We start from the raw sequence: 17516 nt of genomic DNA on the forward strand, positions 1-17516 counted from the left end.
AGGTTATTTACTTGGTGGCACCCCGGTTGTCTTCTCATGGTGTAGTCGCCAATGCAGCTCCCACCCTAGTAGGAGACAAGCACACTTTGAACCAGATCCCAGCCTTTGAAGAGCAGTGCCCTTTGAGCCGCCTCAGCTACCCCAATAAAGGGCTAACAGAGAACAGAGAGAGGACTTACTCCGTCTTCCTGAGCCTACGACAAGAGAAGGTTCCCAAAGGGAGAAGGGAAGAAATCAATGTGTGGGGGGAAATACCTCTCCCCCTGAATCACAGAAATATGTCCTCTATACCTGTTAAATAAATGTTTTAATTTGATTTTTATGAAAAGGAACCCTAGAAAGAACAGAAGGGAAACAGGACTGGTCCTGAAGTCATTATCCATGGAAAATAACTTCCAGCACCCATCTCTCAGTTGCTGTTGTGACTCAAGCCAACAGAAGAAAGAAAACTTTGGATCTGATGATCTGATCAGCCTTAGGGTTGGCTCTTGTCCAGATTAAGTGCATGAAGGACCCTTGCAGTTACCCTTTATGCAGGTGAAAGTCATGACAAAAACAAGCAGCACTGCATAGCCAGAGCAAAGACACTGGTATTAAGAGATTCCAAACTCCAGCACAAGTGTAGCTGGAGTGGATCTACCTGGGTATGTAAGCAAGCGACTTTTTTTTCTCCCCTTTAACTACTGAAGAAAACACTTTTTTATTTTTACTCTGAGTTTGTTTTATTTTTGCTGGTTGATTGGTACAAAGATAAAAAAATGTATTGCTTTGCCTGTTATTTCAACAGAGCTTTTTGAATCTGAAGTTGCGTAATATCTTGATCTTGACAAGTTTTACTTCTTAAGAACAAGGCACACTCAGAGAAATGAATCAGATCTCATCCTGAAAATATGCTGCCCGAGTTGCACACAACGGTAAACAGAAACCTTCTTGTTACAATAAGGTAAGACAGAGCTCAAATTCTTCAGCCGACTCCTGTCTATTCGACTGGAGCACTAGAAGCCACAGGAAGCCAAGAGCACTCTACACAACTTCTCAAGCTTCTCTCCTGCAACCGATCCAATACTCTGTAACCACTCGCCTGGTATCTGGTGCATCTGGGAAGAAAGAAAACTAGGGCTGGTGTTCAGCTGCCTGGTTCCCACGTGCTCACACAGCCTGTCCAAGAAGAGGATAAAACCTCCACCAGCTCTGCCTGAACCCATGAAAGTACTTCCAAAAGAACCAACAATTACATGTCCCTGATGCCCTGCCCCAGCAGAGATCAGACAAATCCAGGTTTTTTTTTTTTCAATTGGCAGTGGCAACTCCCCAACTTCAGGGAACTCTAAAAGTGAGGGTTATGTAAGGTCAGTCAGAGGAAGAAAGGGGTTTTCTTTAAGAATGTTTTGATGATGTCTCATTCTCCTTGGGGTATAAACACTTCTCTTATGAAAAGTTCAGGAGGAGGAAAGTGCTGATAGAGAGGAAAAAAATCTCTACGAGCCAGGGGGACATAAGTCTTTCCAGGAATCCAGTTTTATTATCTGCACCCATATTTCTCCTCATCCTTTCACACCACATGCGAGAGAAAGAGAAGTTGAACTAGTAACGCTTTTGAGTTGATGCCAACAGTTCCTAGGTCAGCTCTCTGTTTCAGAAACACCATTTGTCCATATTCACTTGGCAGCCGCATATACCTTTAATGAACCTTATACTTTTAACAGATATCAGCCGTCCAAATAACAATTAACATTTGTTAGCAATGCAAACTAAACATGCCTTAGCAGATATAATTCCTGCTACATATTCTGGTTGCTCCCCTCCAGCACATTTTATCCAGCTATCCACTGGATTAGCAAACTTTGTCTCCTTCAGACACTAAATGAACTACCTTTTGTTTGCACTAGCGGCACAAACAGAATTCTTTTTCTAAATTTATCTCACCAGCATAAACTTCTAACAGACTTCTCACTACTTCCAGCACCTTAAGACGTGTCTTGAACTAAAGAAAACACAACATGCAAGCCTGCAGAACTGCAAAAGAGGGCAATGAGGAATAAAAAGTATTTTATTAAAATTTTTCTATGTCAATTTACAGTCTGCCCAAACTCACATGTATAAAACAACAAGGAGGAAATGTGAAAACACTAAGAAGCACCGCATAGATTCCAGGATGGGGTCTCAGCCAAGACAAATCACTAGTGCTAGGGAGAGGAAATAGGTAACTTCACGCCATGGTATAGCTGCTCTAGGGATAAACGTTCTCTCGCAAATCTATCACAAATCTGTCTGAAGGTATTTAATGTTTAAGCTGGAGGTAGTAAGTTAAATTACCACAAAGTTTCTTCAGAGGATGTCTAGTCACAGCCTTAGCCTTTTTCTATTTGGCTGCAAATTCTGGTCCATTACAGAATCTTACCATCATGTTAGCACCATCCTCTATTCACCAACTAGCAAAGTTTTGAAGATGCTTTAAAAATAGTTTTAAATGAAATTCCACCACTATGGCGATAGTTTATCAAAAGTCACTCGATATACAAACTGTTAAGGAAAAAAGATACAACAATGCACTGGATCAAGTCAGAACACAACATTTTTCTTTGACTCCTTTAAAGAAATATATGCAGGGCAACAGAAAATTTCTTCATGTTGAAGTGTGGCTGAATGAGGGCATGCTTAGTAGCTAGAGGACGAAGGATTTTCCATTTCAGTACAGTTATTCTGTATTAGGCTGTAGATATAGCGGAGTCATAGATGAAGCATACTTTAGAGGAGAAAAGTTTCAGTTCCAAGCAGAAGTTGTCGGTATTTTTTTTAGCAGCAGCAGACAAGCTATCTAGAAAGAGTGTCTTCAAATTCAAACTAGGATAAAGAGGGCTGAGAGGTCTGCAGTTTAAGTACATGAAAGCATGAAAAACAAGTCAGCAAAATTTGTTGTGCCACCAACTTCAGATAAGCAAAGGTAAAAGGAGGAGGGCAGAAACAGGACTGCCCTCTTCACTAGAAGAGCGTAAATAGTGTAAACTACTTTAAATTCAAATCACCACTCTGTCATCCAAGAGCTTGATCAAATGATTACATTTATAAAGGAATAAATCAGTCTTCCTTAATTAAATCAAACTTTATTAAAGCAATTACAAGTGAGAAAAATTAAAACAATTTCAAGTACTTTGAACAACTGATGAAATACTTTGAAAATATTTTGTTTAAATTAATACCAATCTCAGTTTACACATATAAGTTCTCATTCAGATGAGCTTCACAAATAGCATATATGCACTTTACTCAACAAACCGAGCATCTGCAAAACAATACTAAGTATTCTAAACTATATAAGATTACCACAAAAAAGAAAACCCTACAAACCACAGGAGAAAACATCAGTATAACTCCTGAAAATTATCTTTCACATTTCCAGAAAATTATGAGACTCAGCCTCTACCATATATTGCTATACCCTATGCATTTCTGGGAAAAAAGACTAAATTTAACCAAGAGAGATTAAGCATTTATTTATTAACCATGGAGACGATAAAACAAAGAAAAAAAACAACAAAAAAATCAACCTACCTTGCAATTCGCTTTTAATAAGGCAACTTTCCATCATATATAATAGAACAGTGACCATAATATCCAGCAGCTGACATTCTTCTGTTACTTGGCGTGCTAGTTCTTCGTTGCTGAACAACTGAACACTGATATGCACAATTCTATTAGACATAGTGTCTGATTCATGGCTTTTCTTCAGTGTTTTCATAATAAAAGCATAATGCTGAACAAAAGTTTTGGTAAAAGCAATCTGCAAATTAAAGAAATTTTTATGTTAAAACAAGCACCACACAAAAATTGTAGTTTTCTTCCATGATTAAGTATTCCTTTACAAAAGTACAAACAATATATCCTAGAAACATCAGTTGCCATGACAAATCAAAACTGATAGTCTAATTGCCCATGTCTAGTTTCTAGAAGCAGTCCACATCCAATATCCCCTCTATAGAGAGAAGTAACTTATTCTTCAAATTTTATTTCCTGATCTCAAAATCCAGCCTTCTCATTCTATACATTTTCCAGTAAAACGACCAGAAACACCGAAACAAAGAACATAAGGTCAAAGTATACCTGTGAATGTACTAAAGTTCTAGTATTACTTTACCCTAAATTTACTGAATCCTAAAACAGTGTAATGCCCCAAAATGACATACTACAAAGAACGAGATCACAGGTGGCTGATAAAGCTGCTGTAACTTGATCACTTGCAATCATCTACCCACTGAGTCAGTTTTTCATATATCAATGCATATCAGTCTCAGTACAATTTCTTCAGCTGCACCATTTTTAGCCTTAAACTGCATTGTAAACCAACCTTCTGCACTGCGTATACATGTGTGCATATGTGCCAGCTTCTAAATCATCTCTCATTTAGTACATTAAGTTCTGAATTATTACCATCTGGACTTGCTTGGCTTAATAAGAACAGATAATACAAGCTGTTGTAGTGATGAAAGAATTTTCAGCTCAATGTCCAAAATCCTGTATCTAATCCTTCTGGAAGTATCAGTCTTTCTTAAATATAAAATTGGAAATTTTAAAACCACCTTTAAAGGCATATGCGTTTTCACTGGACTGTATACAAATCACTACTTCATTTTACCCAAATGCCTCAGACTCTGTACTTCCATATTTTTATTATGGCACTACCATGTTCTAATTTAGAAAATATTCCCCAAAATATCATGATACTGTAATGCTGTGGTTGGTCACAAAGATGGCTTGTTCCAGCAAATACCGTCAAAAATAAACAAGTTGCTGATACACAAAAAATGTACTGGGGGGAGAGGGGAGAAGCGGTGAAGAAGGGTCACTGTAGGAAACAGTACAATATTGTTTAAGTCACCCTGCTTTGGCTAGTCCAAGATGGTGGACATCTGTATGATAATTAAAAATTTCTTCTATGTACAGCACCTGGCATAATGGTAATTATTTTCAGCTACGGTCTCTTTGGCAAGAATGTATTCACAACATATTGCTTAACTTATACAGAGTTGTTATAATATCATTCTAGCACTCCAAGCCAGAACAACCTATCACATAATTTCATTTAAATTAAAGCTTGATACAACTGTAATCACTGGCAATGACATTTATAATCAACACCAAAACATTTACACTATTAATGTTAAGCTTCAGAAACAAATGATACATTTGATATTTTAAGAAGTTAGTACATTAATTTTACTAGTACTATTTTAAAACCTATGTTAGTACTAGACTCCAGCAACACTAAAATACAACATGCAGCTTGACAAAATAATTTCACAGTTTTCATCTTCCAGCACATTACTTCTTCACATCATATTATGTTTAAACAGGATTGTTAGGTTCTACAATGTAGGTACTGTGTTTTATTTGTTTTACAAAGCACTCTGAATTCAAGTTGATTGTGAAAACATGGTCTTTCTCCAAAGGCAATTTTTGAAAAATTTTCCCCTAAATCAGCACACATCAAATCTTTTTGTACCTCACTCATGTACCACAACAAATTTCTGAAAGTAACATAGATTTGCTATCAACATACAGCAAAGACATAGATTCTGTAATATGATTAAATAAAGAAAAGGCATAAGCTTTATCCATTCAGAAACCTTCATTCCTAAGTTAAACAAATACAACCCTCTCCAATTTTGAGAGGAGGAAATGAAACTCAATCCCAGAAGTATAAGTGCTGAAATACTGTGCTAAACTGCAGCTAATATATAAGAACAGCCAGAGCGGGTCAGACTGGTTCACACTGTCCAGCATCCTGTCTGTGAGCAGCCAGACAGATATTGAGGGGAAAATATAGAATGGAGCAAGAATACAGATATGATACAATATGTCTTTCCAAATACTTGCTCAGCTTCCAGCCATTTACATCCAGGCACATGTTTTCAATTTAATGACCTTCACTGACTTATTGTCTAAGATTTTGTGCAGTTGCTAAATTTCTAGCCTACTACAAAACAAGGTCACCTCTTTCATCTGGCCTTTCCTCTTGGTGGCCACTCAACAATCTCAGAACCTGTAGGAGCCTGACATCAACCCCATCTTTGAGTTAGAGAGGAATTTGCCTCTCACATGTTTATGTTTTCATTGCAAGGAAAAAGATAGTTGGGTCAGGAGAAAGTTGTGCTAAAATAAAGTTTCCAATAGAAAAACCAGTCTACAGAATTTGTAGAACAGCATATCCAGGGGTCAGTGAAGTCCTGTTGCTCTAATCATTGTCTCAGCCTTCACTACGGGACATGACTGAAGATGTGCGGCATTTCTGATAATTATGTTTGTTGATTCATTATCTTTATCAGATGTTTTTGTATTTCTCTGTTAACTTTCATTTTTCCAGATCATAGCAAGTCTCTGCTCTTGAATGATTTACATCTCTCCATCAGTCTTCTGGTTACAGCCAACTCCCCTTCTTTGCCTTCTCCTTGGTCACATAGAGGCCCTACTTCTCTGGCCTTTTTTCTTCTTGCAGAAAACTCATTCACACCAAAACACCTAATTTCTTGGAGGCTCCAGTAAGTTTCTCTGCTTTTTTCTTTGTCTTCACTTGTATGTCTTCCAAACTTCTGTTATGGGAGAGTGCTTGAAGGGATACCTCAGGCACAGATCCTGTAAGGCAAAGACAATATTGTTTGTTGTTACTTCTCTTTCACATGCAGAGGTGGAGGGGAGGGATGAGATAACACAGTGTTTTAGCCCACCATTCTTATCTTCTCTTCCCAATACTAGGAATCCCCAAAGAGAAGCTCTTTTTTCCATTTTAACAGAAATTTGTGTAACAGATTGCTGCTGGCTCACTGACTGCATCAACCATGGCATGGTGGACTGAGAGTCTGCTGTGCTATGTTTATGCTAGAGGCCAGAGATTTCAGCAAACTCGAAGCACTGTACAGATAGCCAGCTCTTGCCCAACTGTCTGGTTAGTTCACCCACCTCATCAGAAAATTAACCTAGCAAAGAGATTCTGCCCGTTCAGTGAGCTCAATCAGCTCATCAAGAATCAGACAAGCTGGCACAAGAGCAGTGGAAGGAAAATGAAAAGACAGTACATGTGGTGTAGATGGGATGGGAGAAAGCAGCAGAAAGATCACGTGGAACAATTTACATCTCTACAGGCATTCCTACTGTTTGTCATGATTAAACAGCATAAACGCTTCATAAAGGTTCAGTGGCAGCTTGAAAGATAAAACATTTTTCCTATTCATCCCAAACTGTACCTCCTCTCTGTGCACCTGCAAAAGGCAAGAGCCACTTCCTGTAAATTAGCCACATTCCTTGTAGATATGTTTAAAACGCATCATTCGTGCAGTTTTGCAATAAAGCACAGGTGCAAAGAAAATAGTGTTGCTGCCTTCCTAGTATTGCTGTGTGATATATTCCCTGCTCTGGGTTTGCTTCCTGCTGCAAAGCACCTTTTAGAAGATCACAGCAATTAAAACAGAAAGCCAGTTCTTAAAAGATTACAGATATCTAGGATTTGTGCTAATAAAGTTTATACGTAGGAATTGAATTGGCTGTTTAATCAAATGTAATATGAACTTGCTAACAAAACAAAAGGAATATTTAAATAATCCTTCATTTTAGTCTGAACATACAGTACAGCAGGTAGAAGATGACTGCTTCCAGGCAAAGAAAGCTGCCAGCACAGAAACCAAGTATACCATGGTCTCCATTCTGAGCATGCAATGCGGGAAGATTGTGAACCCAGTGAAGGAAGCCACCTGAGATTGTGGCTTGTAGCTAAAAGAAAAAAGATCCCAAGATCATTAAAAGTTGTTGCTATTATGTGGTATAGAATAAAGGCAAATGCAGCAACGCTTACCAGATTCCTCTGCTGTGCTGCTGGTAGTTCAGAGGCAGGAGTTTAGCTGACAACAGAGTCAGAGAACTGCACATCCATGTGGTCTCAAATATTGAAAAGAATTCTAGCTTCATGGCAAGTGATCATCAGGCAAGAAGTCTTCACGTTTCCTCATGTATTAGCTGAATCGGAGACCAAGATCAATCTATGCTGGTATTCCAAATGAAAATGCTGTCCGACTTGCCTTGACATGGACAGAGCACTGCTGAAGACCCATATTTTATCATTCATTTTCTTGCAAGATATCTTCATATCCTTTGCTTTCATACCGCACTGTTTTAAGACGGCGCAAATACAGGGCTGCCCCATTATAAATCGCAATTTTTGAAAGAAATCTCCATGTCTGGACTTCAAGGTTTCTTGATCTTTGCCTCCCAGCAGGGAACGAGAAGGTCCAAGACATTAGCGCAGCTCAAAGGTATGACATGTGATCAGAGCAAAATGTTAAGCCTGATTGCTATGTATGCTAGGTCCCAGAACATGTAGAGCAAACAACCAAACCTGGCTGCACACCAAGATTTAAAACAGGAAGATGACATCCCAGTCTCCACGACTCCAGGCCAGTAGACATTTGGTATGGACAAGTGCAAAACTCTAAGTAGGCAGCTGGAAGGCTGCCAAAATCATCTAGGGCATAGCTGCAGCCAGAAAATTCATAGTGTAATGGCCTACTTGGTGAAACTACTGCCTACTAGGAACAACTGCAACAGGAATGAAGTCACCCCAATAATTTACCAGTCATATCACACCATGGAATTACTTAGTGTTGATGCACATGTTTTAACTGAAAAAACTCAATTTACAAAGTAAACCAAAACAAAAAAATTCAACATATGCAAATATTCACTAACAGCCAAAAAGGAAGAAAATAAAACATTCGAACAAAATTAATACTGCAGCTCCCAAATTATCTTGTTTTTTCCACATCTCTTTTCATACCCTTGTACTCTTTTTACACTTTAAGGCTTTCTAACAAAACACTCAAAACAAGGTGTCATGCTATGAAGAGATCTGTATTATTTTACTGCTTATTATTCAGATATAAACATAGGTGGTCTCACAAAAGGCATAATATACACTAAATATGTGAATACGGAAAGATTTTAAAGTTTCAGTGAAGTAAAACAAGTACCTTATAATCTTGATCTGGCAGCATGTTCAGTAAGAAAGTCACCATCTTTTGTGGAAATTCATATTTTATTGTCCAAAATAACAATTCTTCTAGAAAACATTTATGCTTCAAAACATCCATGATAGATTGATCTGTATAAAAAGTTGGAGGAAGGGATGTGTAATGTCATAATTATTTTAAATAATAATAACTATAATGCAGTGCAATATCTTATATAAAACTCAGTAACAAAAATTTAGGAACACCTCAGTGCATTTTACAAATAATAGTATTTTTTCAAAAATACGGGGAAAACTAAGCATGGCCAACACTGCACAGGGTCAGAGTTGGTAATAATAAAAAAAAGGTTGCCCAGAGAAGTCAATGGGAGTTTTCAGTACAATTCTACCACACAGAACCCCATCTTCACCAATTGCATTGAACCTTATTACCTTACTGTAATATCGCCCCTGATTTTAATGAAGCACAATTTACACATTATATACACAGCCACTTAACTGAGGAAAACTATTAATAATGCACACCATTATTTAGCAGAAAAGAAAACAGCAAAATAGCAAAGTACAATTTATGGTAAGTGATGAGTTTTATCATCTAACAGCATTTATGTTCTGCGCGCAAAACTCTAAACAAGCTAAATAGAATAATGTGTGAGCTATTTTTATTTTTAAAGCAATATATGCATTAATTTTTCAAGGTATATACAGCTCTCAATTCAAAGACTGATAAAAACATCTCCTTCCTCTGTCTACTTTTTTTTTTTTTTTTTTAATAATGTAAAAATCACCATACCCTCATGATCAGATATCAGGCTAGTTCTAGCTGGTATCAGAAGAGACAGTCCCATCCTTCCCCATGCAGCCCTGGTCACTCGCTTTGCCCCTTCCTTCACGCTGGCAGTATCATTTGTACATCCATGTGGGAACCTGGTCAGGAACGGAGCCTCCTTTCCATTTTGTCAGCTGAGTTTTCAACCAGATCAGTGTCCTAACCCACTTCACTGCAAAGCTGCACAAACGCTGACCTATGCTAGATTACACTGTTTATGAAGTTATCACTTGCTAGAGCATAAATTATGTTAACTCCACTTAAAAGCTATTAAAACACATAGCCCCTTTACCATCGTCCTTCAAAAGGTTTATGACTTTTGATTTAAAGCTACAACAGGCCTCGTTCACTCCTACAATATATAAGGACTATGGAAAATAATAATGCTCCTTTACCTGTAGAAATCAGATAGACCTGAGGATACACCCCAACACACAAGACATTATATTAAGGTAAGGTGAAGGGAAGGCACAGGGCTAAGGTATGAAGTGCTCCCATTCGCACAGATTCAGGAATGCTGAATCTGGACATCTGGCCTCGAAGACTCTTCTTTGCTGAGGTATGACAGCTTTAAGGACTGCACTGGATGGCTTTGTGCCTGCTGGCGAAGCAGGAATCACCTTCATTTTCCACCATTACCAGGGGCCAGAGTTCCACTGTCAAGTGACCAATTACTCCAAAATATCTCAGGAATTGCTAAATATCATAAGAAATAGAGAATAATTTAAATTTTAAGGATCTCCTCAAGAAGAGACTCTAGCAACCCACACAAAGAATGTATTTTATTCAACATATTCTATTACTGTTGAAATAAAAAAAAAGATTACCTTCACCGAGTCATGAAAGACATTCTAACTTCAAAATATTTCATAAAAAGTTACACATCACCTACTACAGCAAACATGATGATCTTTTATATTCTCTTCCTCAACTCTTGTTAAGAAATTATGTTTGTGAGCATACTGCCCATGAAAGTTTGGCAGCTATGCAGGCTCAAGTCCTCTGTCCCCAGGAGAGAGGGTACAGGTCTAGGTACATTCCAAAGGCCCCTTAGCGTGAACACCAGGCATGAAGACCAGCGACGCACACCTTATCTGTCACTGAAGCACAGCTTTCTGACATGTATTATCACAGTTGAATAGTGTGTAATAACTTCTTTATACAGCAATTTCAGGCAGGGACAGAAGAATACAGATCCAGTTATAACTGCTAGAGAATTTAAGTAGGCAGAATGCTCTTACCCAACTTGGAAAATTTGTCAAAAACACTGGGGCTAATTGCTCCCACTCTTGTGAAAAGCATTGTGTGATTTTAAATCTCTGTTAACAAATAAGAAAATAGTGCCCGTGGGTTTGAAATTGTCTTAGATATCAGGTATTTTAGATGGATGCAGGATGAAGGTTTTAAAACAGAGTAACAATAAAGTCTCTCAATACTCAGTCCCACACCCGTATCAGCAACGCCTCAGCATAAAAACTGTCAGTTCTTTAAAGAAACCTTTTATTCTTTCCCATCGCTACAAAAGATCCCATAGCTTGTTTTAAACATCTTCCTGGAATATTAGTCCTAGCATTCCAAAGTCTCCCCAGCGTGTAAGTAGCCCCCTGTGAACACAGTACCACTTAACACCTAGGATAGGACAGGGAGTCTGTTTATACGGAAAAGGTAAATCTGTTTTTATTCAATACTCAGTTTTCTAAAATTTTCTTTTCATACTCTTATTTTATACCCTATTGGACATAAAATATGAATACTGAAAACTTCAGAAAACTATTCAATATTTAATAAAAACAGATACTTACCCTTCCCCCACTGACAGACTCCCTCCTCTGGGGCTGAAAATCAGGAGCTATTAGGAGCTATCAACATCATGAGCACAGTCCATGTTGGGATGCCTCAGAGGGGGAAGACTACAATCCTGGGGGGAAATGAAAGGTTGAATTCAAGAATCACTTCTCCTGAAATGCCACTGCTGATATGGGTTTTCAGACTTGGTAGCTTCTAATCCTGTGCTTCCTCCCTTCCCACTTCCCATAATCTGTTACTATACATCAGAAAAACTGCATTTTTTCTTGCATTAGCTGTCTCTAACTTATCTTCTGGGCATGCTGACACTCTCCAAAATTGAACTAAGAGAGCTTTCTTTGTATGCAAACAAATCTTCTGCATTTCTCCCAAACTATCACCTTTTTCACAGCATTACTATTCTCTGTCACAGCTCTGGCTCATTCTGAGTGTCTCTCACTCTTTTTTATCCCTACACATATACACATTTATGGGTGTGGTGTATAGAAGCCAAAGTATCGCTGTCTTCAGACCCTTCACAAACTTTTGCACATCATTTGTAAGATCACCTCTTAACAACAGGATTGACAAAATATTAGTTCTCTACTTTTCCAGTTTCCCAGTCTCTCTTTTCTTCAATCTGAAAATATTAGAAATAATCAAATTTCCTTTCCCATACTCCTCACAACACCTTCTTACCTTTTTACTGACTTCATGTGCTTTTGCAATCAAATTCAAGTCCCAAACATTGACTTCAAAGCCCTTCCAGAAATGTTATTCCAGCTTTCACCACTATTTTACACCCAAACGTTCCTTTCTCAAAGCTTGCAATTACTTTGTGCTTCCTAAGTCAGCCTCCTCATACTCTGACTTTTTTTTAAAAAAGGGTATTTTTAATTTAGTATCAGAAATTTAAATATTATTAAACACCTTTCTAGCACAAAAACACATCAAGGAAAAGTACAGGATCAGGCTACCATATCACTAACCTACGGTCATTCTTCAATTAAAACTTGCACTAACCTCAATGTGAGAGCTGATTGTGTTGGGACAGAAATTGCAGAGAGGATTAATTTTAATCTAGGAAAATAATAGAGTGGTTTCAAAGGAGACTTCATCCAAATATCTTTTTTTTTAATAAATGGTCACTAGAAGAACAGTGTGGAAAAGACCAACCAGAAGTAGAGAGAAGCATTCTTGCCTGGCTGAGAGCACAATTACGTTGTACAATGGCATAACAAATAAAAATTCTCAGGAACAAGTATGTCAAAAACCTGATGGCCAAGCTTTATTGCAATCTTGCCTGCCACAGGGAAAATGGAATGATTTGTTAGAGGCTGACTTGCAACATGAAGGTGACAAAATTACTGGTCAAAGACCCAGGCAGTGGTACTAACTCCCATGTGAAATGACAGTTGCCAATAGCACGGTTTCACTTTCTATTTTTCATAGACTTTGCTAGGTTTAATACCTGTGTCACATGCAGCACCACAGTGCTTGGGAAATGAAAGAATACTCCTAGATACTTCTTAAGATAGACATAAAGCAAATATGATAAACTCAGATCAGTGCTTTATAAATACCTTTGGTGGTGCTGCTTAGTTTCACCCTCTTGCGCTTGCCCACACCTTGGCTACCATCCTGGTCCTCCTGGGGTAGGGGAAGAGTTTAAAAAATTGATAACTGTATATTTAGAATTTTATTGCTAAGAGACTGTAATGCTCTCAAAATTCTGGTTCAACTATCAAGCTAAAACACAAAGTCCCTGAATATACTCTCTTACCAGAAAATACTTTAGCTGTTTACAGGAACCATGGACTCAGTACAACTCATTAGAAAAACACAGTTTTCTAAATTGCTGGCTTACCCCTACAGGCAGCATTATCATCTGCAAGTTCAGACATCTTCATCTAATTAATTAATTTTGTCAGTTAGCTGCTCTGATTTCTGAAACTGATTGCTAGAAAAATGTTTATCATTATAAAATTTCTAAAGGTTGCAAATCCAAGGTTTCACTTTATTCATCTGTAGGATTTTTTTTTCCTAAAAAATATATATATATTTTTTTAAGTCTGCCAACTCATTGGCTAACAATCAAGATGGCAACACAGACAATTGGTAAACAATTTCTAATCAACGTAGTAGAAAAGTTTGAATTGAAGAATAAAATAAATTTTTGACAGCTTTAAGAGGCCAATTCTAATAAAAAGTTCCCTACAAAATAATGGAAACACTTTATATGGGCAATTGTCATCTGAAGCTCTCAAGGCACTCTACAAACAAGAAAGCAAAACTTCTAAAATGCATTGCAAGTTAAAAACGTCATCACCACCACTTCACAAAAGCCAACACTGGGTGTTAGAAAAGAATGTGATATTAGAGGACTGTATTAAATGTTGCATGCATCTTTACTAACAATGGCACTCCTAATGAAAGGGTGAAATAAAGAACAGGACCTAATAAAGTGAGAGATAATGTAGATACCTACAGTTAAAAACAAGGAAGTAATCAATATCTTCCTCCTGTACTTTAGCTCCAAACTTCAAGAGGAATGATTAAGGACCTGGAACTCAAAAAATGACTGTCCTTCCTTAGGGAGAAGGATTATTCATATTTTATCTAAGGATTGACCGAAAGTATCACATTAATGAAAGGTCAAAACCTCCTTCACCTTTTCAATATTTTCACATGAAAATTTTGTGGCTCACTTTTGAGATGGACATGCACATGAACTGCTTGGTCTCCTGTGGTCTCTGTGAACACATGCTACTCTTGCCCTTTAACCAGGAGTCAGTCAGGTCTCAGGATGTCATCACTGCTCACTCCCTCTCCAGAGGACAGAATACTCCAGACCAAAAAAAAAAACCAAAAACAAAACAGACCTGCTGACATAGCAGGAGTCTGCTCCTAACTGCAGGAGGAACTGCAGGAGCCTGCAACCTAGGTCTCCTAAAGAAGAAAAATCTAGACTCCTGTTGCTAGAGAGGTGGCAGCTAGAGGTCTTCAGACCAATTCAGTGACCTCAGTGAAGCTAGAGAGGTGCCAGAGGGGCACTTAATTAGAAAGCTGCAAGCTTCGAGTAATGTGTTTGCTCTGACAAACAATATAGATGTCCTCTTCTATAACAGGAGAAAATTTTAAACATATAGCAGTCTTCATTGCAACTTTTGAAGAGACTTCACTAAAAGGAAGGAAAGCTATGAGTGACTTGATGAGAAAAGCTGTCTTGAAAGATGTTTTTTCTCAGTCATGTTAAATATTGGGTTTCCAGTGCTGCAGTAAGTTTGGACTAAACCTTAATGTCAAGTGCAGAAGTTTTAACAGCCATGAGATAGCGAATGATAGGTCACACTGCATCCCCCAAGCCCAGGGATTAAGAATAAGGCTATGAGCAAGCAAACGTGGAACATCTTATTTTTACCCATTTGATAATGCTCTGTAAATACACCTAAATAAAAGCAGAGAGCCACCTGGATTTACTTTACATAACAGAATATTTATTAATATGACTAAAGTGAGCCACTTCTGTCCTAAATTCAGATATTAAGTTTTATAAAAAAAAATTAGATACCATTTTATAGATAGAGTGGTCTGATTTTTGTACTACTAGTACATTAAAGAGCAACTGGAGTCAGTAACTTTATATAACTAAGTAATAAGGAATTTGAGTGCTCATTAAACTATTGAGACATTCAATACAAAAAACTTTATCGTTCAATGTGGTCAAAATATTCACGGACTGAGTTTTATTGATTCCCTGTAACACAGTAATTTCTTAAATAGGACAGACTTAGAGCTGTCCTTCTTGCCTTTTGCTCAAAGACAGACATGAGGGGAAAGAACTCATACAGGAAACTAATGATCAGTTCTCTCCAAAACATTACTGAATGGAAGACAAAGCTTTTGAGAAATAAAGCACAAATGAGTTCATACTGTTTCAGGGAAAAAAAAAAAAAAAAAGGCAATTCAGGATATATCCATCCCTCAGATTCATTTTTTTTGCTTTGAACCATCTACTATTGCAGAAGTGAAGCTAAATACTGAACTATGCTAGACAAGCTATTCAGCTCCTTTCAGAAGTAACGTTTAATTTCCAGCCTAGGTAAAGTGCTCTCATCTGTGAAACAACGCTACCTTTAAGAGTCACCCATTAAAAAAAGAACACTAGCCTTTCTAGATTCATCCTAAATACCAGAGGAAGAAAACCCTGTTAAGAGTGTACTCTTGTCACATTACTTACAAGTTTTACACTCCTATGAGAGAGTATAAGAAGGCATAAAAAAGGCTGTAAATATCCTCTGTTGCTTACTGGGATGGAGAGAGGAGGAGAAGTCATAAAACCGTGAAACTTCTTCCTCATTTCTCTAATAGCATTTCAGTCTTCCACTTGCTCAGGGGGTTTTTTTTGGCTTTTGGATGAAAAGACTGCACTTTCTTTTCAGCAACTCATATTGGCCAAGCAGACCAAGATTAAAAAACACTAGTAATAAAAAAAAAATCTTTTGGAGACACTGATAACTGAGATTTACCAGTGTGGAATTCCAGTGCCACATTTACAAAAGACCCTCTCATTCTTTGTTTTTTTTCGATTTCCTAAAGAAGATTAAGAAACTCTTGACATTATTCTAATTGCATCCCATATTGTATCAATCTGATTTGATCAAAGACATGAAAGGAAAATTCACACATGCAAATATATACTACAGAGCATCTACGTTTTTAGTACTTATTGCTTTACCTGCCATGTTACCTCCTTATTCTTCTTTAAAGTTTTCTGAAAAAAGATCTCAAAACAGGGTCTCTCTCTTTTTCTTTTTATTACAATGTATCCAAATAATGAATTAACATCTTAAAATTGATCCCAAGTATATGAGTATATGCAGAATCTCAATTTAGAAAAATCACATCCGTGGTAACATAATAAAATACCTACATGTAATATAAAGCTATTTATATTTATATCCTGGAGAACAAAAAGAAAAATCTCTCTAGAAAAGACATCCCTAACTGACAAGCTAGAGTGCAACTGCTGCCTAATCTACTCATAAAATACCTTTTCCTTGAAACTTATCCTGGTAAAAAAAATTCCATCTCCCTAAAGTACATCTCTGCTCCTATCTCCACCTTAGACATCTTTGCCAAAGGAAATGTCACTCCCAGCTGATCTCTCTTCAAACTCTTAACAGCTTCAGCTTACTCCCCTCTCCCTGTCTCTTCTAGGGGCAAATCATAAACAAGTTCTCTGAGTCATTTTAACTTTAATTAAAATAATACCTACAATTATTAAGATGAACTTGAATTACTTTCTTCATTCATGGGCCTTAACAGTGACACTGCTAGCACTTTTTATGTTTTTTTATGTTTTGGTGGGTTTTTTTGTCAAGTGATGGTGAAAAAAAACCAACAAGCAATACTTTGAAAAATGCCAAATTATAAATAGCGCTGCTGAGAGCATAACAGATGCTGTTGTGCTGGTGACAGAGGCAAACGTGATACAAGTTGTTTTGGACATACACAAACAATAATTGTTTTTACTTCAATATTTGTTCACACAGAATTCAATATAAACAAACATCCTATGCAAGATTATATTTTACATTATTTTAAAGTCTCTTATACTATCCTACCATACATTTAAGAGTCAATCTGAATGGCTGCTAAGGCTTACTAATTTAAATTAGGTTGTTAAATAATATTGCAATAAAATGAGAACAAATTGATGAAGTAACTCTACCAGCCTTTAACTTTCCTCATTAAATTCCTTTGTTTATTATAGCTAACGCTAGAAGTAGATTCTCTCCTTTTTACTCCCACTCAATATGTTTGGTAAATAAGATCAAGTCTACACATGGGAATTTATCTACAGAGAAATTCTCACTGCTGCTATCA

At 37.3% G+C, this 17516-nt stretch overlaps 1 protein-coding gene across 1 annotated transcript in view; it reads right to left on the bottom strand.

Annotated features, from left to right (window-relative positions):
* Positions 1–17516, bottom strand: part of UBR3 (ubiquitin protein ligase E3 component n-recognin 3) — a 123787-nt gene that overhangs the window by 87235 nt on the left and 19036 nt on the right. The window contains exons 6-8 of the mRNA XM_067299089.1: positions 13211–13277; positions 9015–9145; positions 3553–3781 (exon numbers count right to left, since the gene is read on the bottom strand). Coding sequence (XP_067155190.1) covers positions 3553–3781; positions 9015–9145; positions 13211–13277 — 427 coding nt within the window. The remainder of the gene's footprint in view (positions 1–3552; positions 3782–9014; positions 9146–13210; positions 13278–17516) is intronic.

The sequence above is a fragment of the Apteryx mantelli genome, chromosome 6 (genome assembly GCF_036417845.1).
Source record: "Apteryx mantelli isolate bAptMan1 chromosome 6, bAptMan1.hap1, whole genome shotgun sequence".
NCBI lineage: Eukaryota > Metazoa > Chordata > Aves > Apterygiformes > Apterygidae > Apteryx > Apteryx mantelli.